General features: G+C 52.0%; 1 protein-coding gene across 1 annotated transcript; it reads left to right on the forward strand.

Moving 5' to 3' along the window:
• The first annotated feature begins 1380 nt into the window (after positions 1-1380).
• On the forward strand, positions 1381-26550 carry LOC144733039 (E3 ubiquitin-protein ligase TRIM11-like). Its single transcript, XM_078614767.1, has 6 exons — positions 1381-2120; positions 2398-2493; positions 4757-4990; positions 5831-5853; positions 21779-21882; positions 25341-26550. Exons 1-6 carry the CDS (start codon positions 1551-1553, stop codon positions 25892-25894), a joined length of 1581 nt encoding a protein of 526 aa, XP_078470893.1. The 5' UTR covers positions 1381-1550; the 3' UTR covers positions 25895-26550.

Below are 26550 nucleotides of genomic sequence, written 5' to 3' on the forward strand. Positions count from 1 at the left end.
GTTTGTTTAGCCAGAGGCTGTTCGTTGTTGTAATGCGTGAGGCCACCCACCCCCCCAGGGACCCAACCACAACCGCACGCCCTCCCAAGCCACCCTTCCTACAGCCCTCTCTCACCGCCTGCTCGCCCACCCTTCACGCCATCCTCCTGCTCATCTGTCTCCCCTCTCACCAAATAACCCCCCACTTACTCACTCAACCTCCACCACCCACTCACTCGCACCTTCGATTAGCACGAATGACTACGTACGCTGCGAAATAAGTTCAACATACATACTCACCCAACCGCTCACCCAACCGCTTACCCACCTATACACTCACACACCTTAGATTAGCACGGTTGACATCGTTAGGTGTAAAAGAAGTTCAACATACAAACAACCACCATCCACTCAGAATAAAACGGTGTCATAGGAATAAAAAAATTAAAAAATTATTGACAGATGAACAGAGGGTGCATGAAGCCAGTAGTTAAAATATTAGTTGATAAAGGTTTAAGACCATTACAGACTGTGAAGCTTAAACAAACAGGCCTTGCAAGAAAAAAATGGATAAAGACAAAGATAGAAAAAAAAGTTCACCTGTACATCAGAATGTTTGCACAAGGTGCGGTTCGATTGTGCAATACACACAGCCTGACCTAGCCAGTCAATCAGCCTATGGGACAAACCATTATCGCTGCGTCCCTGGCTGCTGCTGCTGGATTTTGTTTGTACAAATATTATATCACTTGAGACCAGTCAAAGCTATTTATGTATGTCTGTTGGACTTCTTCCACACCGTACGTAGCCAACCGTGTTAATTGGAAGTGCAGGGGAAGGACAACAAACTAAACACAAAAATCTGTAAATTTCGATTTAAAGCTTTCGTGACTGCGGGGATTCATCTTCTTGGTTCTTTCGGTAAAGTCACGTAGAAGGAAAGTAATAAAATAATAAAAATAAAACATGATAAAATAATTCTCACGACGTTTCGGCCACAACGCAAGCAGCCGTCCTCAGGTGAAGAACAGGTCTGTCGATAAGACAGAGTCTGAATGACACGTCCTAGGATTGAAGCGTCTATTCAGCTTAAATAGACGCTCCAAGCCTAGGACGTGTCATTCAGACTCTGTCTTATCGACAGACCTGTTCTTCACCTGAGGACGGCTGCTTGCGTTGTGGCCGAAACGTCGTGAGAATTATTTGATTATGTTTTATTTTTATTATTTTATTACTTCCCTTCTATATGACTTTACCGATAGAACCAAGACAAAAATCAGTTTAAGCTAACACAGTGCGTGACTGTAACGCCACGTCTACACAGGTAAGCCCAGCCGCCGTGTGGAACATTCCAGGGCGTGTCTCGAGATATTTATAATTTAACTGTAGGTGAAGTCAGTTAATTTTCTTGTTCGTCTCCGCTGCGTGAGCTGCTCCCACAGCGTCTCCTGAACAGAACACACCTCGACAATGTTAATCAACATCTCACAATATTATAAACATAAAGTATTTTTGTTGAAATATATTCTCTGAGGCACAGTGAGGAACTATTTTGGGTGCATCCTCGGGTCATGGCGAGCGCAGCTCCCGCTGACAACGTGGACCGTGAGTTGACCTGCTCCATCTGCCTGGACACGTTTGACTGCCCCTCCACGCTGAGCTGCGGCCACTCGTTCTGCCTCCAGTGCCTGGAGGATGCCTGGAAGGAGACAGACTCCTACTGCTGCCCGCAGTGCCGCAAGACCTTCCCTCGACGACCCCAGCTGACCAGGAACGTGACGATCGCCAACCTCATAGAGCAGCTGCGAGTAACTGAGACCATGGCTGCAGCTGCTGATGGTGTTGTATTCTGTGACAACTGCCCAAAAGGCAAGACGCTTGCAGTGAAGACCTGCCTCAGGTGTGAGACGTCCTTCTGCAGGGAACACCTCGTGCCTCACCTGGAAAATACAAAGTTTAAAGATCACGTCCTGGTTTCATCAGATGTGAACCCTGAAGAACGCAAGTGCAAGAGGCACAACGAGGAGCTCAAGTTCTACTGCAAGCAAGACATCAGCCTAGTGTGCAGGGACTGCACCATCGCAGGAGACCACACGGGTCATAAGTTCATCACACTGGAGGATGAGCATCAGACACGGAAGGTGAGGCCCGTGTGGGTTGAGTTGGAGTCACTCAGGAGCGAACAATACCATGACCTGAACCCATAAGAGTGGTACTACAACAACATCTCATTAAATGAAGACCATCAGGATGGGATGATTCTCTTTTCGCGCTCTTTTTTCTTTCAAGCGGACTTCCTTGGACTCTGTTCTGGTGGGCAGTTATAGAACGATCACTGTGGAGGTCTCCGTGTGGAGTGGGGCTGAGAGGGAGCCGCATAGGAAGTTGAGCCTCCTTTGGTGGACTCGTCTCTTACAGAATGGAGTTGGAGCGGAGACGCGAGCGGTGGAGGAGAAGAGGAAGAAGGCGGAGGCGTCCGTGGGACGGATGAAGGTCGCTCGCAAGGCCGTGCAGGTACTACGCGTGGCCTTTGTTACCCTGTGACCTCCACCCTGCGTGGAGTCCGTGACTCTCTCCCTGTGAGGACAACTCCGTAGATTCAAGTTAATTTTGATAGTCTTTAGTCAGTGTGTAATAACTGTGCAAGATATTGCATGATTATGGCTATGGGTGCTTGAAATATAAATGATTTTAAAAAACATGCAACGTTTATATGTAAAAAAAAGTTAATATCTCGTGAGACTACACAACACTTCGCAGGTTAACTCGAATGACTTGCAATGAGTGAGATAAAATAACGCAGTATGGGGCAACTATTGTATTGAATTAGAAACTAGAAATTAAACGAGTTAAGATGAAGATGAAATGACAGGAAAACGGCTGTTAAATGACAGAATAAATACAAGAGACGTGAGATCAAGAGTTCCGGGAATGCTGGAAAAAATATTGCTCTCATGACACGCACCCAACTCTCAAGCCAACATAACAAAAGAGTCTGAATATTTCAAACATTTTAAATTGAATTGCACGAATAGTGATGTTAACGTGATTAAATCTTAGGGCAAGACATTTTAATTGTAAGGATAATTACGTAATCATGTCTACTTTTGATATGTTTTCAACGATGTTGCTATGAGCCTCTTTGTGTTTTTGCATGCAAAAGTATACATTGTAATGTAGGGCATCAGATCAGCTGGTGATATTAAAAAGAAACGTGGAGAATATTCGTAACAAAAACATATAAGCAGATAAAATTCTCCATTATATATCTGCCTCTATAAAAATCATGAGAAAAAATGTACACATCCTATCAGCTCCACGATGTGGGAGTGCATCGTTTCAAAAGTATTGTTTCGGTAAAAGCAAACTCTGGACTAATTTCCACACCCAGTGTCTCGGTATCAGTCAGGCTTGCTTACAAAAGGGTAAGGGCCCTTTTGTAATGATATGGGTCCTAGTTAGATGCCAAATTATATAATACACAACACCAACATAATCATTAGACTCTTTGCAGAGAATATAACAATGAAATAAACAGACATTATACTGGTAGGAACCTCTGGTTACACCAGCCCCCAGGGGATTATTTTGTCCGTCGTGCATTCCAAATATGGGAGGGGTGGGTGGGGCTGGGTAGAGAGGGGAGGGTGGGGAGTGGCTGGGTGGGGAGTGGCTGGGTGGGGAGGGGCTGGGTGGGGAGGGGCTGGGTAGGGAGGGGAGGGTGGGGAGGGGCTGGGTGGGGAGGGAGGGGCTGGGTGGGGAAGGCGGTCAAAGCACTCAATTTCTACATTTAAGCCGCCAATTCGTTGAGCCATCATTCGAGGAAAGGTCACTTCCGAATCGTATACAGCTCAGTGGGCCCTGCCCGGTCAAAAACACGTTTCTTCGGAGTGGGCCGGTAGGAACTTGGTTGGACAGCGCGGCGTTCAAGGGGGGGGGGGGCAGTTGGATGAGTTGGCATGTTTACCCTTCCCCCCACCCTCCCCGACATCGTCAACCAATCGCTGCATAGCTCGGTGTTCGGTGGGGAGGTGCATGGGTGGGCGGAATTCCGGATATGCACGACAGACAGACAAGTAATCCCTGGTGGGAAGTGTGGAACCTGTTGTTCCTACTTGTATAACACTCTAGGTAACTAAGACTCACACACACATACACTCACGCTCACACTCTCAGAATCGAGAACCTTCTGGATGGCTCTCGGCCCCTGACCCATACCTACTGCCTTCTATCACTTGACCACAGCCACTATTCTCGATCCTTCCCCTGTCTGTCCCTTAACCTGTCATTTCCCTTTGTGGCCCCTTGTCTCTTCCTTTGCTATTTACCCTGTCATTACCCCCTGTGACCGCTAGTCCCCTGTACTGTTTTTACACGTATTTGTCAGTTTTGTTCAAAAGAACGTTAAGGATGAAGGTATCCAGGGGGACAAATTAGAGGTGATACAGAGGATGTAATCATGCATTGATATGGAGGCATCAAGGTCAAAGTGGGCGGCCTGGTGGTATAATGGAACAAGAGGCTAGGCGGTCGATGATTACACAGGCGTCAAAGATGGGGAGGATGGTGGCTTGGACTATATAATTACTGGCCAGATTATCAATGTGAAAGACAAGATAACACCTAGATTCTTTAAGTTATTGACCTGTTAAGTGGGAGCTCAACGACAATGTCGAGGCAAGGAAATCTAGGTTTGAAATATCCAGAAAACAATGTGACTTTGGTCTTCACAGCATGGTATATGAATTGATAGAGTCTATCGCATGCCCCTTTTCAGGATTCCATGGTCCAGACTAAGACTCGCATCTCAGGTGAGTTCACCCGTATGAGGGCGACGCTGGATGAAGAGGAGAGGGCAGCTCTGGATCGCGTGGACGTGAAGGGGCGTGAGCTGCTGTCCCAGATCAAGGAGAATATCGCTCATTACAAACGTGAGATCAGCGACCTCCAGGCAGCAGCAACGCGCCTGCGCGCTCTGCAGGAGGAGAGGGACTCGCTCACATTCCTGCAGGTAGAGCGCTCACGGAGCCAGGACAAGTGCCCCAGTTTGCGTATATTTGTTGCGTTTTTTTAAACATGGCACATGCGATGTAACTCAACGCAAGGATAAAGCATTGCCAATACAATGTATAGCCCATTCATTCTGAAATTAAATGAGGAATCAAGTCCACTGACGTGAATTTGTATATTCTGATAAAAATATAACTTACTTTTGAAATTCAAATTCATAAATAAATGATTAACACGCAAATCCCTCGAGTTAATCCGTTGGTGATGTCTGCAGATATTGGCATTTAAAATTGTAGCCGCATGGTCCTGTAATGTACAACAGATTGAGACTTCTTCATACTACATTTTAATTATTGATGTAACCAAATGTAGACCAATCATCAGTCATGCTGAAAATAGAAGTGCTTTTAACTCTAAGAAATACAGGGGGCTTTGTTTTTCAGCACTGACTGCTGATGAGACCAATGTGGAGATTGCCTGCTTCAAAAAATGTTCACCCTGTTAAACTATCGACTCTGCTAACGCGATTCTCTGGGTGTAATTCACCCTCACAGTGCGTACTTAATTTGAATATTAGTTCACAATCACTGCGAATCGACATCGAATGCTACGGACGCTTCCTGTGACATTGGGTACCGAGTGGCAACGGTTTAAGAGGCTACACCTTGCTGATGAGAACCATCGAGTCCGAACGACTCCACGGCTTTTCTTGTTTACAACCAACAACACTGGGATATGCGAATGGCTGAGCGCAGCCCAGCTCATCGCGTCTATGAATCGCCACGTGGTTAACGTGGCTGGAGATGAACTGACTCGCGCCCCCTGTGTCTGACTCCTGCAGGTTCACCTAAAGGAGACAAACCGGTATGGACTCATGAAGTCACACAAATTAACACATGGGGTGACTCCGTGTGTGGGATATGGGCTGCGTGATGATTATAATGTGTGTAATGATGATGTGTGGTATGATGATGTGTGGTATGATGCTGTGTGACATGATACTGTATTATTTGACCTTTTTGCCTGTATCATAGTGTAATAACAGCCATAGAGGGTTCACGTGGGGATTGGCTTGCCGGTCCTGTTTGTAGCCAATAAGGGTTGAGATAGGGACCATGGCTCAGGCGTGATCACGACAGGTCATCAGGAGTGATTGGCCTAGCCATTCGGGGCCCCAGCTAATGGGGAGCCGGATGAGGGGCGTGGTCCCGGGATTGACAGGGAACCATCGAGAATGGTCGAAGCTGTCCATGAACGATTGGCTGGGGGAACCACGTGACGAAGGTATTACGAGCGAGTGAGAGAGAACGATCGAGAGCAGACTGAAACTGACAAGAGCAGGGTCACGCGCGGACGGGGGCTCTGGGTGCCACGTGCGCGGTGGGGACTTAGTGCGTAGTCTGTCCTCTCTCCGTTGTCTGCCAGCAACGGAGAGTGAGTGAGCAAAGTGTATTGTGGAGTGGAAATAAAAGGACTGATTCCGAAGCCGTCTCCCGAAGGATTATTACACTGGTGTCAGAAGTAATTCTGCGACTGTTTGGACGATCGTCAAGATGTCTAAGCACCCCAGAAAAAAGAACCTGCCCGTGCCTCTATTGGAGGAAGAGGTCGAGATGGATGAAGATGAGCTGTTGGGAGCTACAGCCCTTGTGCCGCCTGCTGATGACACTCGCCTCGACGCCTCTCAACGTCGACCGGGGGAGGACGCGACCACCGCAGGAACAAAAGACGAATGGCGGCTGATGGCGGAGCAGATTGAGTCGTTGCGCGCCATTCTGCTAAGCCTGGTGACCGCGGTGGCGTCCTCACCAGCCGTGGGTCGCCAGATCGCCGATCAGCTGGACGCCGCGGGAAGGGGTCCTGCAAAGGAATCGGAGTCCGCCATTGCTCCTGCCACGCGGGAGGACGCCGTCATCTTGGGTGGGGCGGTTGCGCCGGAGTCGTCGGCCGCCATTTTGGGCGCGCCTACCACCACGCGGCCGCCGGACGCCATTTTGTCTGCACCGAGCGGAGGGCGGGAACGCCAGCCGGAGATGCCCGCGGCGCGCGCCTGCCACCGCGGACATCGCCTTCCACAAATAAAATAATTTATCGCCGGGGGCGATTGGAGTGCTCTTACGTGGCGCTTCGAGTCAGCTTTTAGATCTGTCAACTGGACGGAGGAAGAAGCGCTGGGAGTGCTACCTACGCTGCTCGATGATGTGTCTCTGGGAGTCTTCTGCTCCATCCCGGCGTCCAAGAAGAAGACACTGCGGGATGCGTTCACAGAGATGGCGGAATTTTACGACCCGCCGACATCGGCCACCAGAAAATTTATGTCGCGTCGCCGAGCACCGGAGGAATCGCCGTTGGCCTATCGGGGGGCGTTGATGGCGATGGCCATGGCCGCCTACCCCGACGCAACGGCCGAGCATTTGGATCTGCTCATCCTTTCCCGCATGCTGGAGTTGTCTCAGGAGCTCAACATCTCTCTACCAGTGTGCGTCCACGAACCGCTTTCATCGCGGTGGGTGGCGCGCTGCCTGGACGCTAAGTTTAATATCAAGCGTTGGGACCAGATGGCGGCGTGGACGGGGAAACCCGAGATCGATGGGCCGCCTCTGGGGTGGTCTCCGCGACGGGTTGTCCACTGCTCCGACGACTCGGGCGACGACGACGACATGCTGGCTGCTGCTGTCCCGCATAGGATTCCGGGACGGCGGCTGCGCGACCAGCGGGGCGACTACACGGGCCGGCCGCGTGCGAGGGCCGGGTCGTCCGACCACCGGCCGACGTCGGCCGCGTGTTTCAAGTGCGGCAGACGGGGCCACTTCGCCCGTCACTGCCGCTGCCGACCTCTGCTGTCGCCTCCTCCGCCAAGGGGACCTCCATCTCCTCTACCTGCTGCGGAGCTGCAACAACCTCGGGCGAGTCGGCACAAATCGGACACCCGGCAGGTCGTGTCACATCACTCATCCACTCGCACTCATTCTTACACTCCTAAGGATAATTTTACTTCTCCTGCTCCATTGACATGCTCTGCTACACAGTGGAAGAAATTGGCTCGCAGGATTGTGGCTGCGGCGTCGGGCTCGTCGACGGTACGAGGTACCATCGACGGCGTTGACGTCCGTATCTTGGTGGACACTGGCGCATCGGCTACCATCATTTCGGATGTAATTTTTCATTTGTTGTCCATTCCTGCGTCGAGAATATGCAAGGTTAATGATGCGTGTGTTGCCGCCAATGGGGGGAGCATGGGTATCTGCGGACAGGTGGATGTGAGCATCGCTATCGGAAATATTACCGCCGCAGGACCTGTGTTAATTTCTCGCTCGCTAGCTGTTCCATGCTTGTTGGGTACGGATTTCCTGCGCTGGATGCCGTTGAGAATACGGGTCGACCAGGACTGTTTGGAAATGCCGGGGGGTCGTAGGATGGCGTTCCTGCCTTCCCTGCTGGCCAAGGCGCCTACAGGTAACGCAGTTACTGCTGTAGTTGCGACTACGGTGGAGGTTCCATCGGGAGCGCAAATGCTTATTCCGCTGCGTTACCGAAAACCACTTCAAATGGGAAGGGGTGCGAAAGGTGTGCTATTATCCCCATCGAATTCCGTATCGAAATCTTTTTCTTTGGCGGCGGCACAAACGATCGTGCGCCCAGGTCAGGCACCTTTCATACAGGTCTTGAATGGGGGACCTGACCGCGTTGTTGTTCCGGAGGGATCGGTGCTGGCTCACGCCACTACCGATTTCGCCTCTTGTGAAAAACCGCCGCGCGCTCGGATGCCCGCGAATGAGCCTCCACATGATCGTTCACAAGAACGCTGGATCGCGGATTTATGCGGAGAAAATTTTTCCTTGTCAAATGAACATAGGAACGCCTTGCGTTCGCTGTTGCTGCAGTACGCTGATGTGTTCAGCAGAAATGATTTGGACCTCGGCCGCACATCGCTTTTGTCGCACCATATTGAAACCGGTGCGGCGCCTCCTGTCTGTATGCACCCTCACCGCATGAGCCCGGTGGAAAGGGAACACGTGCGTGGGGCAGTAGATGAATTGTTGGCGGCGGATATTATCTCGCCATCCAACAGCCCTTGGGGCGCGCCCGTCGTTTTGGTTAAGAAAAAAGATGGTGGTACGAGGTTTTGCGTTGATTTCCGCCGGTTGAACAAAATCTCGGTAACGGACGCGTACCCCTTACCGAGGATGGATGACTCATTGGATGCTTTATCGGGTGCTAAATTCTTTTCCACCCTTGACCTGTCCTCGGGCTTCTGGCAGCTTCCCCTCGATGACGAGTCAAAAGCCAAAACGGCATTCCGCACGCCGCAAGGCCTCTTTGAATTTAATCGGTTGCCGATGGGCCTGAACGCGGCTCCGGCCACATTTCAGCGGCTCATGGAATTGGTGTTGGCGGGACTGCAGTGGGAAACGTGCCTCATATATCTAGACGATATAATTGTCTTTAGCCGCACGTTCGAGGAACATCTCCAATGCCTTGAGACAGTTTTTCAAAGAATGCATGCGGCTGACCTTAAGTTTAAACCGAGGAAATGCCACCTCCTGCAACACTCCGTCCGTTACCTGGGTCATATTGTCAGTTCGGACGGTGTATCCACTGACCCTCTGAAAACGAAGTGTGTACGTGAGTGGCCCACACCCACCTCGGTGGGTGATGTTCGGCGGTTTATTGGATTCGCTTCCTATTATCGCCGCTTCGTTAAGAACTTTGCGACGTTGGCAAAACCATTACATTCTAGATTTGAAGCTTTCGTGACTGCAATGATTCATATTCTCAGGTTTTTTCGGTAAAGTCACGTAGGTAAAACATTAAAAATAATGAAAGTAAAATAAAACAAAACAAAAATAAAATTCACGACGTTTCGGAGGCAACACAAGTCTCCGTCATCAGGTGGGACCGTCACAGCCAGATTAGCTGCATCAAGTGAAGCAATGATTCAAGATGTAATCCCTTATAAGCAAGTTGAAGGGGGGGAGGAGAGGGGGGGGGGAGTTCATCAGAATGTGGTAGCCAATGAATGGAAACGTATCGGGAGGGAGGGGGGTGGGAGGGGGAGGGAGCCAACAAAAAATTTGGCGACGGCTTGGACGCGGCTGCTGCGCACGCCAACACAATGGACAGAGAGGGGGGAGGGGAGGTCTGATACACATGATAGAACAAAGGAACGAAAATGCCCATGTTTATACCAATGCAGGCTGAAAAATGAAGAGAGTACTGTTAAAAAATAACTGAGGATGTTAACACTCGGTGAAGTAAATTAAAATAGTGCCTGTCAGATAAGATGGTCCAAAAAGTGTAATTAAGTCTTTTTTGCGTGGTTAATAACATCTTTCCAGTGATTACTGAGTTTGTACCCATCATCACGGTTGAAATTATGTCTGTGTTTGTATATTTGTATGGCTTCGTGTACAAACCTTTGATGGTAGCCAGGAGGCTTGCAGAGAACCTTGGTCTCGGAAAAGACAATTTCATGAGAGCCCGCCGAGTTGTAGCAATGATCGGCAACGGCCGAAGAATCACAAGTCAGATCTGAAACACGGCAGAACTGATTCTTCGGCCGTTGCCGATCATTGCTACAACTCGGCGGGCTCTCATGAAATTGTCTTTTCCGAGACCAAGGTTCTCTGCAAGCCTCCTGGCTACCATCAAAGGTTTGTACACGAAGCCATACAAATATACAAACACAGACATAATTTCAACCGTGATGATGGGTACAAACTCAGTAATCACTGGAAAGATGTTATTAACCACGCAAAAAAGACTTAATTACACTTTTTGGACCATCTTATCTGACAGGCACTATTTTAATTTACTTCACCGAGTGTTAACATCCCCAGTTATTTTTAACAGTACTCTCTTCATTTTTCAGCCTGCATTGGTATAAACATGGGCATTTTCGTTCCTTTGTTCTATCATGTATATCAGACCTCCCCTCCCCCCTCTCTGTCCATTGTGTTGGCGTGCGCAGCAGCCGCGTCCAAGCCGTCGCCAAATTTTTTGTTGGCTCCCTCCCCCTCCCACCCCCCCTCCCTCCCGATACGTTTCCATTCATTGGCTACCACATTCTGATGAACTCCCCCCCCCCCCTCTCCTCCCCCCCTTCAACTTGCTTATAAGGGATTACATCTTGAATCATTGCTTCACTTGATGCAGCTAATCTGGCTGTGACGGTCCCACCTGATGACGGAGACTTGTGTTGCCTCCGAAACGTCGTGAATTTTATTTTTGTTTTGTTTTATTTTACTTTCATTATTTTTAATGTTTTACCTACGTGACTTTACCGAAAAAACCTGAGAATAAAAAACCATTACATGTTCTGACTGGCAAAAATCAAAGGTTTAAATGGGGGGCGGAGGAAGAAACTTCCTTTATGGCACTTCGGGACCACCTCGCCATGGCGCCTACGTTAGATTACCCAGATTTTTCGCAGCCGTTCATCCTTGATACGGATGCTAGTGATATCGGCATTGGGGCCGTTTTGTCGCAACGTAAGGACGGGGTTGAGAGGGTGGTGGCGTATGGCAGCAGGGTTCTGTCCCCTGCGGAAACGCGATATTGCGTGACAATGCGGGAACTTTTGGCAATTGTCCATTTTGTTCGATTGTACCGGCCGTACCTGTATGGACGGAAATTCCTGGTCCGCACTGATCATGCGGCTTTGCAATATTCCCTCAAATTGGATCAGCCGTCAGGCCAATTGGCCCGGTGGTTGGAATCGTTACAGGAATTTTCCTTCAATATAACATACCGAAAGGGGGCCCGTCACGCGAACGCTGATGCGCTCTCAAGGCTGCCGCCCGTTCCTCCGTGCACTTGCCTGAAGGGCACGCACCGCTGCGCCGCACCGCCCACGTCGCCCTGCCCGGTTATGGGGGCGATAGCGAATGAGGACGACGCAGGGGCAAAAGCGAAGGAGGAGGACCAGCAGGTGTTGGTGGACACCGATGATACCTTACGGCTGCCGCACGCGGTCTGGTTGCGCGAGCAGGAGGCCGATGCCTCGCTGTCTCCGCTACGTAAATTGGTTGGGAAACAGAAATCGCAATTGGCGGGCTGGAAGTGGCAGATGTTCCGGGGTAAGTCGGGATTGTTAATGTGTACCGACGGGGTGTCTGACCGACCACGCTTGGTGGTGCCTACTTCGCTTCGCTACGACCTGCTCCGTGCTCTGCACGCTGATAAGTTGATGCACCTCGGCGTCCAAAAGACTGTGGCCGCGATGCAAAAGGATTTTTTCTGGGCCGGTATGACGGCGGACATCAGTGATTTTGTCCGCTCGTGCCATGATTGTGCGAAGAGGAAGCCGCCTCGGAACCACTATGTACCACCGTTGCGTTCCATTGAAGTGTCCCGTATCAACGAATTAGTGGCTCTCGACATTCTGGGGCCGTTTCCCCCGTCGGCTAGGGGCAATAAATACCTTCTGGTCGGGGTGGAATATTTTTTTCCATGGCCGATGGCCTCTGCCCGACCAAACGGCAGCGTCCATCACCGACGCTTTCTTGAACGGGTATGTCATGGACAAGGGGGCACTTGAAAGGCTGCTCACAGATCAAGGCCGGAATTTCTCCTCCAAATTGCTTAGGGAAATCTGTGACGCGCTAGGTACAAAGAAAGTTCACACCTCCCCATACCATCCACAAACAGATGGTATGGTGGAACGATTCAATGGTACCCTTTCGGCTATGCTCTGTCACACGGTCAGTGAAAAGCAAACCGATTGGGACCTGCACATACCAGGCGTCTTAGCGGCATACCGCATGGTTCCGCACACGTCCACGGGATACTCACCATTTTTTTTTATGTATGGCCGTGAAAATGTTCCACCCATCGATGTGCAACTGGGTACGCCGAGTAAACAACCATCCCGCTCCCTGCCTGACCACGTGCGTGACTCGCTTGAATGAGTAACGGAGGCGCGAGAGGCTGCCCGGTGTGCGACGGCCCGTGCTCAGGCAAGGAACGAACGGTACGCGCGTCGATCGCATACTCGCATGCCTTGGTCAGTGGGAGACCTGGCGTGGCTCCACTGCCCCCAGGTACTGGTGGGCACACCCTCTAAACTGCACAGGCCATGGCGGGGGCCTGTGATGCTCGTAGATGTTCAGAACTCGCAAAGTATCCGCGTTCAATACGGAAAACGTCGGTGGTATGTTCATTCCTCGCGACTTAAACCCTATGTTGACGCGCGTGTCGGTCCTTCATCCCCAATAGCTGACCTGCCGGGTTCTGCTGGGCCGACTACGCCGCTTGACACGCCCGTTGATCCCAGGGGGGACTGTGTTGTGCCTCCTGCAGATGAACAGGTTCTGAGGGCTGAGGAAGCCCCCGCTGCCCCCCCTCCAACGGAGCCCGCCCTGGACGTGACCAAGCACCAACAACCGACTTCTTCTTCGAGCCTGCCACCTCCTGTCCATCCGGAAGCAAAGCGACCTTGCACTGGGAGCGGAGAGGGTCCCGCGTCGCGTACGCGGTCGAAATCTCTTCCGTTTCGTTAACGTTTGATCGTTTCGCTGATTTCCCTGTCGTTACCGCGCTGCAGGGGCGCCCTAATGTATGTTGTGATTTTTTTTATTATGGGTGACTGTTTTAAATGTTGTTAGGCGCGGGAACGCCGGTTCACCCTCAAATTGTTAAACGCACCTTGGTGCCCTAATAAGATGTTGCAGAATTGGTTCTTCACCCTTGTAATAACAGCCATAGAGGGTTCACGTGGGGATTGGCTTGCCGGTCCTGCTTGTAGCCAATAAGGGTTGAGATAGGGACCATGGCCCAGGCGTGATCACGACAGGTCATCAGGAGTGATTGGCGTAGCCATTCGGGGCCCCAGCTAATGGGGAGCCGGATGAGGGGCGTGGTCCTGGGATTGACAGGGAACCATCGAGAATGGTCGAAGCTGTCCATGAACGATTGGCTGGGGGAACCACGTGACAAAGGTATTAAGAGCGAGTGAGAGAGAACGATCGAGAGCAGACTGAAACTGACAAGAGCAGGGTCACGCGCGGATGGGGGCTCTGGGTGTCACGTGCACGGTGGGGACTTAGTGCGTAGTCTGTCCTCTCTCCGTTGTCTGCCAGCAACGGAGAGTGAGTGAGCAAAGTGTATTGTGGAGTGGAAATAAAAGGACTGATTCCGAAGCCGTCTCCCGAAGGATTATTACAATAGTATAGTGACTGACTCAGAGACACAAAGAGTAGGAGGCACTCTATTTATTAAACGGCCTTCACAGTTCACACATGGTAACTATAATTCCCAGTTAGGACAGCTAGTAGACTGCCTGACTGGCAATGCTGAGATGGCGTAGACGGAGACGAAGACTCTAGCAGCAGGAGCACGACAGGATCCCACTCCACACGACAGCCCCGAGGTCCCCTCCCGGGGCCCCTCTTATACTGTCAGCGTGGCCTCGCTCTGCCCCGGCCACGCCCCTCTTCTGGAACCTACTAGCAGGTTCTCGATGTGTCCCTTTCGTGACCTTTCCCCTACATCCATCTCTGATCTATCACGTGACCTGTCAGTCAGGGCTTCTGTAAGCTGCAGATCCCCTTCCCTGCCAGCAGCCAGCTCTATGCTATGTGACCGATATAATAGTGTAATAAAGGACTTCGCCACACACTGCTTGGTCTCCGTCACTCTTTATTCTGGTTGACACTCGCACCCCACTGGTCCCGACAGCAGACCCGCTGCTCCTCGCTTGCGCCCCGCACGCGCTCTCTTGTCAGTTCTTTCACTTCCTCCGCTCCGCACACCGCTGGCCGACGGTGTGCCGAAGCTCCTCCAGCCACATGGCTGATGGCGGGGATTCCCTTTGGCCACCCAACGTGGTCCAGCTTCGTGATTCTCCCAACTGACCCAGAGCCCTTCCGGGCTCCCACCTATATCCCCTTCACTACGTGATCCTGTCTCCTCCCTCTCACCATGCCCTTCCGAACCTTCCAGATCTGGCCTCCCCATTGCGCCTTGCTGGCTCCACCTTTAGGTTCCGCCCCCACTCACCTCGCTTCCGATTGGACCCGAGGTGAGCGGCGGACCTTCACATACGCCCCCATACTGGGCTCCGCCCCCAATATCCCAGGCCGTATGATTGGCCCAGAGCCCAGCAGCGAACCCCGCTTACGCTCGCATTACATGACCACCACCCCCCCCCACCCCCCCCCCCGATGTAAAGGACCAGCCATCCCGGTTGAATCAAGATGAAAATAATGCGAGCGACGGCAACACCTCCAAGAACCACAACAGGCACAACAGAGAACAACAATAATGACGAATACAATCAACGTAAGGGAAGGGATCTGAATCGAGTGCGGGCCGCCGGCCCGTCCTTCATGAGAACCGGCGCCCTCAGAGACCGCAGTCCGGATGGAGTTGGAGCGACGGAGCCGGAATCATCCGCCGCTGGTGGAGGCCCGTCCTTTGCAGAACCCCACGCATCAGAGAGGCCCGAAATCGGGGCCCCCTGCAGCCACAACCTCGGTGGGGTTGGAGGGGCAGTGGAAGCAGGTGCTCCCGTCGCCGTGGTAGGCCCACCCGGTGCAGAAATCCCTGTGTCCGGTAGGATCACCGTCGGCCCGTCTACAGGAGGCACGACAGGCACGCTTGCAGGTTGAACAGGCAAGGGCAGTGGCACGTCGGATGCGACAGACACCGGCAAGGCAATGTTAGGAGATGACGCATCGACACGAGGGGCAACGTAGGGCTTCAATTGGGACGTGTGGATGTACCAACGGCGCGACCCGACACGAACGCGTGCGGACTGGGTACTAGGAACCTCAATCAGCACCACTGGGCCTTGCCAGGGTTTGTGCAATTTAGGGGAGGTCCCCACCGGCACCTGTGGGCAGTGGAGCCAGGCCGTGTCCCCCACCCGCCAAGGGGACACACGATGAGAGCGCCAGGCACACCGTTCGTTCCGGGCCTGGGTCTTGGCCGTAGCCAATCGGGCCACATCCCACGCTTCCACCACGCGCCGAATGGACTCGCGAATATGATCGGGGAGGTTTTTAACAGGACCCTTCGCACGCGTGTCAAGTTGCACCTCCACAGGCAGCACATTTTCGCGACTATACATTAAAAAGAAAGGTGAATACCCCGTCGACGCATGTGGTGCCATCCAGTAAGCGGAGAGCACTCCCGGGATATGCAAATCTCAATTGGCCTAATTCTCACTAACCGTATGGCAGAGCATGGCCAACAGGGTCCGGTTCAACCGTTCAACCATCCCATCAGTTTGTGGATGGTAGGGGGAGGTCCGAACTTTCTTAGTTCCCAAAGCGTCGCACACATCCCGCAGCAGGTTCAAAGAAAAATTTCGCCCTTGGTCCGTGAGCAGTTGTTCCGGCGCCCCCTTGTCCATCACGTACCCGAACAGGAATGCCTCCGTGACAGACGACACCGACTGGTCGGGCAAAGGCCAAGCCATTGGCCATCGCGAAAGATATTCGACTCCGACCAACAGAATATCCAATGCCACCAATTTGTTAACCTGCGTCACTTTAATCGATTGCACCGGGGGAACATACGGTTGTTTGGGCGGCTTCCGCCGGGCACAGTCTGAGCACGCCCGAATGTGCCCAACAACGTCAGTCATCATGCCGTGCCAAAAATAATCACGTTGTAACGTCAACAAGGTTTTCTGCACCCCGAGATGTAACAACTTCTCAGTGTGCAGAATCCGAATCAACTCGTATCGCAACGACAACGGAACGACAAGGCGCCAGCAACCCTGCAAGTCCTCTCTCCACATCAACAATCCGTCCCAGAGAGCTGCTCCCGGCATCCCATCAGATGACGGATACCCCTTCGACTTTGCAGCCTGACTCCGCAAGGCCGCAAGCGAGTCATCGAGCAATTGTTCACGAAGCCACACGGAATGCGGAAAATTCAAAACCCCATCAGCCCGCTCCGGGCACGTGGATGCCGCGGGCTTCTCCACAGCAGATATGACAGGCCGCGGGGGCTGTGGAACCTGCGTACACGTATTCGTGCCCGAGGTACACGTGCAGGCGGACCCATACGGCAGTCGGGAGAGCGCTTCCGCATTAGCATGACGCAAACCTTAACGGTATTGAATGTCAAACGAGAAATCCTGCAAAGTTTCCAGCCATCGTGCCAGCCGGCCAGATGGCTCGTCAACTTTCAAGGAGTATTGCAAAGCCACATGGTCCGTGCGCACAATGAATTTCCGGCCATACAGATACGGGCGGTATTGGCGGACAAAATGCACGATAGCTAACAATTCCCACTGGGTGACACATTAGCGGGTCTCAGCCAGAGAGAGAACGTGACTCCCGTAAGCCACAATGCGTTCGATGCCACCCTTACACTGCGATAGGATGGCGCCAATACCCGTATCACTAGAGTCGGTATCCAAAATGAAAGGCAAAGTGAAATCAGGGTAATCCAGCGTCGGTGCTGATGCCAACCAATTGCGTAGGCCGCAAAACGCCTTCTCCTCCTCCGTCCCCCATTTTAACCTCTGATTCTTCGCCGTAAGGAGGTGCAGCAGCCTAGCGATCGTAGCAAAATTTGATACAAATCTGCGGTAATAGGAAGCAAACCCAACAAATCGACGTACGTCCCCCACCGTGGCCAGAGTCGGCCAGTCCCGAACGCACGCCGTCTTGTCCGGGTCTGTGGCCACACCATCAGGGCTGACAATGTGACCCAAATAGCGCACGGAGTGTTGCAAAAGGTGATACTTCTTGGGCTTAAATTTCAAATTAGCGGAACGCACCCTAGCAAAACAGCATCCAATCTCTTAAGATGCTCCTCAAACGTGAGACTGAAAACAATGACGTCCAAATATACCAGGCACGTGTCCCACTGCAGGCTGGTCAACACGAGTTCCATTAACCTTTGGAACGTAGCAGGGGCGGTGTTCAATCCCATGGGGAGACAATTTAACTGAAAAAGCCCCTGCGGCATATGGAAAACCGTCTTTTCCCTCGACGACTCGTCCAGGCGGAGCTGCCAGAACCCCGAGGAGAGGTCGAGGGTCGAAAAAAATTTCGCCCCAGACAAGGCATCGAGGAAATCATTCATACGCGGCAGGAGGTACGCGTCTGCAACCAACACTTTATTTAGCCTCCAAAAATCAACACAAAATCGCAGGCTACCATCCTTTTTCTTTACCAGAACAACCAGAGCACCCCATGGGCTGTTGGACGGAGAAATAATGTCAGCGGCCAGCATATCATCCACTGCGCCGTGGAAGTGATCCCTCTCCGAGGGGCTCAACCGATGCGGATTCATACGTATGGGACTAGCATCCCCGGTATTAATGTGATGGGAAAGCAGCGAGGTGCGTCCCAGATCGAAATCATTCTTGCTAAAGACGTCGGAATATTTGGACAGCAGTGAGCGAAGCGCGGACCGCTGGTACGCAGTCAGGGACGCGTTTTCCTGACACAACCCGGCGATCCATCGATCGTCCGGCAACGAAGAAGCCGAAACCCCTGCCACGAGATCCTGGCTATCCGCTTCAGCATGGGCTGTAAAAGCGATAGTGGCATGGGCCAAGACCGTACCAGCCGGCACCACAACATTGTCCGCGCCTCCGTTCAAAACTTGCAAAAACAGAGGCTGACCCGGACGAACAATTGTCCGGGCTGCGACCAGCGCCAGGCCGCCCGTAACAGCATTGGACGGCGACAGCAGCACACCCGCCGCCCCCTCAACCCCAGGCACGGGTTTCCGATAGTGCAGCAGAATGAGCATCTGTGAGCCCGGAGGAATCTCGACCGAGACGTCGGCCAGCACCTGCACTGGGAGGTCCGGGGTGGACCGGCCCCATGGCGACGGCAGAAAGAAAATCTTACGGCCCACCGCTAACTCAATGCAACCCTGATCCACCCTTATCTTAATTGGCATCTTTGCCAGGAAATCGGTCCCCAATAAGCAAGGCACAGCGAGGGACCTGGAGATCAACACCGACCCCGAATGTCGACACGTCCCCAACGGAAATGTGTGCTTCCACCTGGCCCACGATGCCCATACTCCCCCCGTTAGCAGCAACACACGCATCGAAAACCGGATGTACCCGCGACGCCAGAATGGATAGAAGATGGAAAATAACATCCGACATGATAGTGGCGGACGCGCCCGAATCAACTAAATCTGCACATTAATCCCTTGTATAGAGCCCGGCACGGTAGAAGACCCTGTGGCGGCCGCAACGACTCTGCAAGCCAGTTTCTGACGGCTCAGGCCCACCCGAAGTCGCCCCCCGCAGAGGCCCGACGTGTGGTTGTCCCGGCGCCGGCGCGACCAGAGTGACCAAGTCCAGCAAAACGGCCCGCAGCGAGTCAATTTGCTATGCTACGTGCTAGTAGCCGTCGTCGGCGCCCGAAGACGTAGACGGCTCGGCTCCCGCGACGATATCTTGCACTCCCGCAGTGTTGCTTGCCGCCGTCCCGTCCGCGCCATCCGTGTCCGGGACCGCCACCGCTTGAGGAAGGTCCCCGTCGTCATCTGAAGAAGGTGTTGGTTGATTTTTCTTTTTGAGATGTTTTGACATCTCGAACCGCTTCTGACCCCAATGTAATAAAGGACTTCACCACACACTGCTTGGTCTCCATCACTCTTTATTCTGGTTGACACTCGCACCCCGCTGGTCACGACAGCGGACCCGTTGCTCCTCGCGCGCGCCCCGCACGTGCTCTCTCGTCAGTCTTTTCGCTTCCTCCGCTCCGCACACCGCTGGCCGACGGCGTGCTGAAGCTCCTCCAGCCACGTGGCTGATGGCGCGGATTCCCTCCGGCCACCCAACGTGGTCCAGCTTCGTGACTCTCCCAACTGACCCGGAGCCCTTCCGGGCTCCCCCAAATATCCCCTTCACCACGTGATCCTGTCTCCTCCCTCTCACCACGCCCTTCCGAACCTTCCAGATCCTGCCTCCCCATAGCGCCTTGCTGGCTCCGCCTTTAGGTTCCGCCCCCACTCACCACGCTTCCGATAAAATCCGTGATCTCGTTCCATCTGCAAAAGATGTGATTCCGGACATACAGTACCCTGGCGTTTACAAACCGATTTGCCTCTGTGGTAGTAGTTACATTGGAGAAACCAAACGACATGTCTCTGACCGCATCCGTGAGCATAAAGCAGACCTAAAACACGGAAGGACCAACACCTCGGCCATGGCATATCACTGTTATAATTCAGTGGGCTCACATTACATTGATTTCTCCAAGACAGAGGTTCTTTGCATGCCATCTGGCTACCATGAGAGGTTCGTTCATGAGGCTATCCACATATACATATGTAATAAAGGACTCTGTCAGGCGATGTAAGTCTCCGTTCGTCCTTTATTTGGGTTCTTCTCCTCCGCACCCCGCTGGCCTCCTCCTCGGACCAGCGTCGTCTCTCACGCGCCCCGCGCACTCGCTTCCTCCTCAGCTCCTCCACTCGTGCGTCACCCCGCTGGTCCTGACAAGGGACCAGCGTCTCCTCTCGCGTGCCACGCACGCCCTGCTAGCCACTCCGCGAGCCCCGTGTGCCCCGCACACTCTGCTAGCCTCTTCGCTAGCCCCATATGCCCCGCACACCCCACTAGCCACCCCGCTAGCCCCGTGTGCCCCGCACACTCTTCTCTCGCTCTGCACACCGCTGGCCGACGGTGTGCCAAGCCCCATCAGCCACGTGGCTGATGGCGCGGCGGCCACCAAACGTGGTCCCGCCTCTTCACTCCATCGACTGCCCTCGATCTCTTCCTGGGCTCCTCTCTATAACCTCTCTCCCACGTGACCCTGACTCCTCCCTTCCGGATCGTCAGATCCCCTCTTCCCATACTGCCCTGCTGGCTCCACCTCCAATACCCCGGGTCGTGTGATTGGGCCAGAGTCCAGCAGAAACCCCATTCACGCTCGCATTACACATATACAAACACAGAGACAATTTCAACCGAGAAGATGGATTCTGGCTTAGCAATCATTGGCAGGATTTGATAAACCATTTCGGGTCTTAATTTATTGTGTTCACGCTTACGGTGATTTTCAGACCGCATTCCATTTTCTGCTCCCCCCTCCTCTTTTCCGAACATATATGGACTCGTCCATCTGGCAAACTGCCAAATGGCTGTCCTTGGTGCTGACGTTAGAACAAACCGCCACTTTTTTCAAAATTTCTTGCTGTGGATTTAACACCTGGTGATGATTGCTTGTGTTGCAGTCGAAACGTCGTGAGAATTTTTATTGTTTTATATTTATATTATTTTATTATTTCCCTTCTGCGTGACTTTACCGAAAGAACGAAGAATATGAACCCCTGCAGTCATGAAAGCTTTAAATCAGGTGTTAAGATGTTCAAACAGCAATAGATACCTTTGGAAAGGACTCAAGCCTGCATTAAACCACACGTACTTGTGATGAACCTGCAAACAAACATGCTCACTGTTCGCCTTTGGCTTTCTCTGGTCTGACACTGGTAAGACTAGGCCATAAAGAAGGTTGTCTCTGTTCTAGGCCAATCAGTTTCAATGGCATTGCATCATATATAATTATCAGAGAATGTTTGTTTGCATGTTCACCACAAGTACGTGTGGTTAATGCAGATTTGATTCCTTACAAAAAAGTATCTATTTGGTGTTTGAACATCAGAGCACCTAGTTTTTTGGCAGAAAAGGCAAAACCTATTCTTATTTTTCACAAGATGATGCTGGGTAAGACCCGGGCTGTGTGATGCTGCTGTGAGTAATGATGCTGTGAATGATGATGCTGTGTAATGATGCTGTGTGCGTTGGTACTGTGTAAGACACGGGCTGTGCGAGTCACTTTTGGTTCTGGTCTCACAGGAGAGACGCTCAGAAGGGATCTCCACCCTCATCTCCCAAAAAAAAAAACATCGCCTCGATCAGCGCCCTGCAGGGAGCTGTGGTCAACCTGCTGGCATTCATGTGTGAGTACCACGGACTATTGCCATGTGTGCATCTGTTATTGTGCATGCAATTGTGCTTGTACATGTACGTTGCAGAGCGGTAGTATAGTGGTTAGTTTGCTGCGCTATGAAACTGGCATCCTGAGTGTGAATCCCGCTCAAGGCCAACACCAGTGATGGGTTATCTGAACTGGTCCTGGACCTCCCGTAGGTCCACTCGGCCTCAAATGAGTACCTGGTGCGGTGTGTAAACATACCACTAGTGAGACAAAGGCGGATCGGCCGTGGTGCTGGCCACTCATCCCATCGTGTGCCGTGTGGGCCTTCATAGGTGCTTACTAACAGCACTTTCCCCAAAAGTCTGTTGAGGATATACGGGGTATCGTGTCTTTGTAATAGTGTATAGATATATATTGAACTTCTTTCACACCAACTGTGATAATCGGAGGTGTATGGATGTATGGTTGAGCGAGAGTAAGTACGGATGTCCAGTGAAAATGGGATGGTTTGTGCACTGAGATACAAACATGGTCACCAACAGGCTATTCACGGCCCTGGCTAACATCAGTGGTGAGTGGATTCAGAACCAATTTGGAGCTCTCCTAGGTCCACTCAGCCTTAATGAGTACCCAGGACGTCTTGTAAACAATCACCAATGCAGACACAAAGGCTGCCTGTAGGATACCCAAGGAGCATACGTCCAGACTAAGAAACTTTTAGGAGTCTTAGGCTTCATGTTAACAGTTTGATGCAGAGAGAGTCAAACTAAGGCACTTTAAGAATTCTTAGGTTCCCCAGTTAATGGCTGATGCTCAGAGCCAGACAAAAACATAACCATGGTCAACCTTGTCTATCACGAACTGTACGTGCACACACACACATTACGACTATACTGTATTCATTAGACGATAATATATAGCACACACACTAGGGTATTTCACTATTACATGAGTTCCATTGATATTACACGCGAGTATTATCCAGTGAGGATGATGTTGGCCAAAGTAACCATTGTAGCAGATTAATGAATGACTATAAGTCTTCTCTGTGATAGATGTCATCATCAGACTCGAGCCAATTGCATCACCATTGTGATGCATATGGTTCATTATTAATGCTGTAGGCTCATAACCAGACTAAGACAGCCTAATGATTCTCATTCATTCATAATGCTTGAAGCTGCTATATCCCTACTAAGGCACAGTAAGGATTATTGGGGTTCAATGTTAATACTCGAGGCTATCATTGTGACTGACCATGTGTATCAATGTACATACATACAGATACATTACTATTGCCCATGTATTGCAATACCTCTACGTTAACATACAGCACACACACGAGTGTAAAGAAGTATTACATGAGCTCTATTAGCACTATACGTGTGTATTATTCAATGAGGATGCTGTTGCTATGCTGTGTGTGTGTTTTACACAGAGACACTGTGGCTGAGATTCTTATGATTAATTATTAGTACTTGAGGCTGCGATATCCAGACTCACACAGTTAGGATTCATAGAGTTTAGTGTTAATGCCTAAAGCTCTAAGACTCAAAGGCACGTTTCGGATTCTGTGTTACAATTCAGAGGTTAATCAGACAGCCAATCAGACAGCCAGCCGGCTTGACCTTAGTTGACCGTCTAACTCACTACCTAGCCAAAAAGGTAAACTACTAAAAAACATATATCAATATACCTACACATTAAAATATAGCACATACACACAGATGAGTGCAAATCACTATTACTTGACCTTTATTAACATTACACATGTGTATAATTGAGTGAGGATGCTATTGCTTTTCTGCGTGTGAGTCTGACACACACACGCTAGGGCTGAGATGTTTAGGATTCATTATTAGTGCTTGAGGCAGTGAGATACAGACACCTTGAGGATTCTTAGGGTTGAGTGTTACAGCCTGAAGCTCTCAGAATCAAAGGCAACTTTAGGTTTCATTAGACAACCAGGCCAAGGCATCAGCAAAGTTGCCCGTGGAAATCACTTGTATGGCCTTAACAGACTGTTGGGGAAAGTGCTGTTAGCGAGCTCCTATGAAGGGGTGGGTGGCCGGCACCACGCCCGACCGCCTTTGTCTCCCCAGTGGCGATGTTTAAACACCGCAGTCAACACTACACTATCACACACACACACGAGTGTACATCACTACACTATCACACACAAACACGAGTGTACATCACTACACTATCACACACACACACGAGTGAACATCACTACACTATCACACACACACGAGTGTACATCACTACACTATCACACACACACACACACAAGTGTACATCACTGCACTATCACACACACACTCACGAGTATACATCACTACACTATCACACACACACGAGTGTACATCACTACACTATCACACACACACGAGTGTACATCACTACACTATCACACACAGAGAGTGTACATCACTAGACTATCACACACGAGTGTACATCACGACACTATCACACGAGTGAGCAGCTGGTGCGTGTGTAAACGTCACCACATGGGAGACAAAGGCGGCCGGGCGTGGTGTTGGCCAACCCCAGCCCCTTGTGTGCCGTGTCGGCCTTCACAGCCACTCACCAAAAGCACTTGCTGATACAATCTGTGAAAGGTTATACGGGAGATCGTTGAGTTTGTTGTACACACACGGACGCTACGGCGTGTTGATATCCACGCTGCTGATGCTGCTGCTGCTGCTGCGATCCACTGCCCCACCTCCTGGCACCTCGCAAAGCCCCGCAGGGGCTGCGCCTGGGCAGGGCTCGCACGGGCAGCCACCACAACCCTACCTAGCAGGTGCTACAGGCTGCGCGGCCACGTGGCGGGGCAGTCACCACCCTGCCTAGCAGGTGCTACAGGCTGCGGGGCCAAGTGGCAGGGCAGCCACCACCCTGCCTAGCAGGTACTACAGGCTGCGGGGCCACGTGGCGGGGCAGTCACCACCATGCCTAGCAGGTGCTACAGGCTGCGGGGCCACGTGGAGGGGCAGTCACCACCCTGCCTTGCAGGTGCTACAGGCTGCGGGGCCACGTGGCGGGGCAGTCACCACCATGCCTAGCAGGTGCTACAGGCTGCGGGGCCACGTGGAGGGGCAGTCACCACCCTGCCTTGCAGGTGCTACAGGCTGCGGGGCCACGTGGTGGGGCAGTCACCACCCTGCCTCGCAGGTGATACAGGCTGCGGGGCTACGTGGCGGGGCAGCAGATGGCAGGGCGGGTAAACGCACCGCTGTACTGTACTTCTGTGCTCTCGCCAGCTACGCCGCCTGCCTTCGCCAACGTGTGGTGACCGGCGTGGTGAAGTATGGTCATCCAGCAGTGGATTGACAAAGTGCCCGTTACATGTCATCACACCGATAGCTACGCATAACAACGTTGTATAATAAAGCTCATTATGAATTGCTCTATTGTAGTGTACGTGCGTGTTAGTGCACGAGTGCTATTGTTATCGTGGTGCTGCTGTTACTGCAGATGGACGCTCACCGACTCTGGACCCAAACTCGGCCTACAACAACCTCCAGATTTCGTCGGACCTCAGGACGGTGACGCTGACCGCTGTCTCCCAGGGTCGCCCCGATCACCCAAACCGCTTTGATGCCTGGGACCAAGTCCTGTGCTCCGAGAGCTTCTCGTCGGGTCAGCACTACTGGGAGATGGACCTGGGGGGTGCGGCGAGGAGCTGTAAGGTTGGAGTCGTGTACGGGACGATCGCACGGAAAGGGGGTGGTAAAGAGTGCAGCCTTGGACAGAACGACTCATCCTGGGTTTTATATAAAGATTACAACAGCTGCTACGTGCTTCATGGTGATGTCTGGACCTCAGTGCCGGTGAGGAATCCTCCCCGGAGAGTCGGGTGTCACCTGCACTGGGAGGCGGGGCTGCTGTCGTTTTACCGCGCCGACTCCATGGAGTTGCTGCACTCCGTCCACCACTCGTTTAGTCAACCGCTCTACCCCGCGCTGTGGGTGTATGGTGGTGATGTTGGTAACTCAGTGAGGATTCTGGATCTGAGTCGTGCGTGCTGAGAGCACGGAGTGTGAGCAGCGCAGAGAAACGGGCACAACGCACAGACTCACGCACACAAAGACACAGATCCCCCGTGTAGCCTGAACAGACTGTTGGGGCAAGTGCTGTTAGCGAGCACCTATGAAGGCCGGAACGGTACACGAGGAGGTGGGTGGCCAGCACCACGCCCAACTGCCTTTGTCTCCCCAGTGGCGATGTTTACACACCGCACCAGGTACTCATTTGAGGCTGAGTCGACCTAGGGGAGGCCCATGACCTGTATACAAACAACATTGATAGCGATTATATGAATCGGCCTTGGCTCTCACCTAGGTCGACTCAGCCTCAAATTACTACATGGCGCGATGAGCAAACATTACCCCTGTGGATACAAAGGCGGGTCACTCCCAGGATGGCCTTCATAGGTGAACCTCACTAACAGCACTTAACTCAACAGTATTTGTAAGCTATACGGGGGATCTTTGTCTTCGGGTAAGTGGGTTGGTGTGTATGTTTTTGTGGGTCTTTGTTATTGTGTTTGTGTCATTGTTACTGTCTGTGAGTGTCTTTGTGTATTTCTGGGCGTGGTGCTGCCTTCCCACTCCCTCGTGTGTCACAGTACCGGCTTTCATCGGTGCGACTCGCTACTAACAGCATTTGCCCCAACAGTATGTTA

Source organism: Lampetra planeri, chromosome 45 (genome assembly GCF_965212315.1).
Source record: "Lampetra planeri chromosome 45, kcLamPlan1.2.h2, whole genome shotgun sequence".
Lineage (NCBI taxonomy): Eukaryota > Metazoa > Chordata > Hyperoartia > Petromyzontiformes > Petromyzontidae > Lampetra > Lampetra planeri.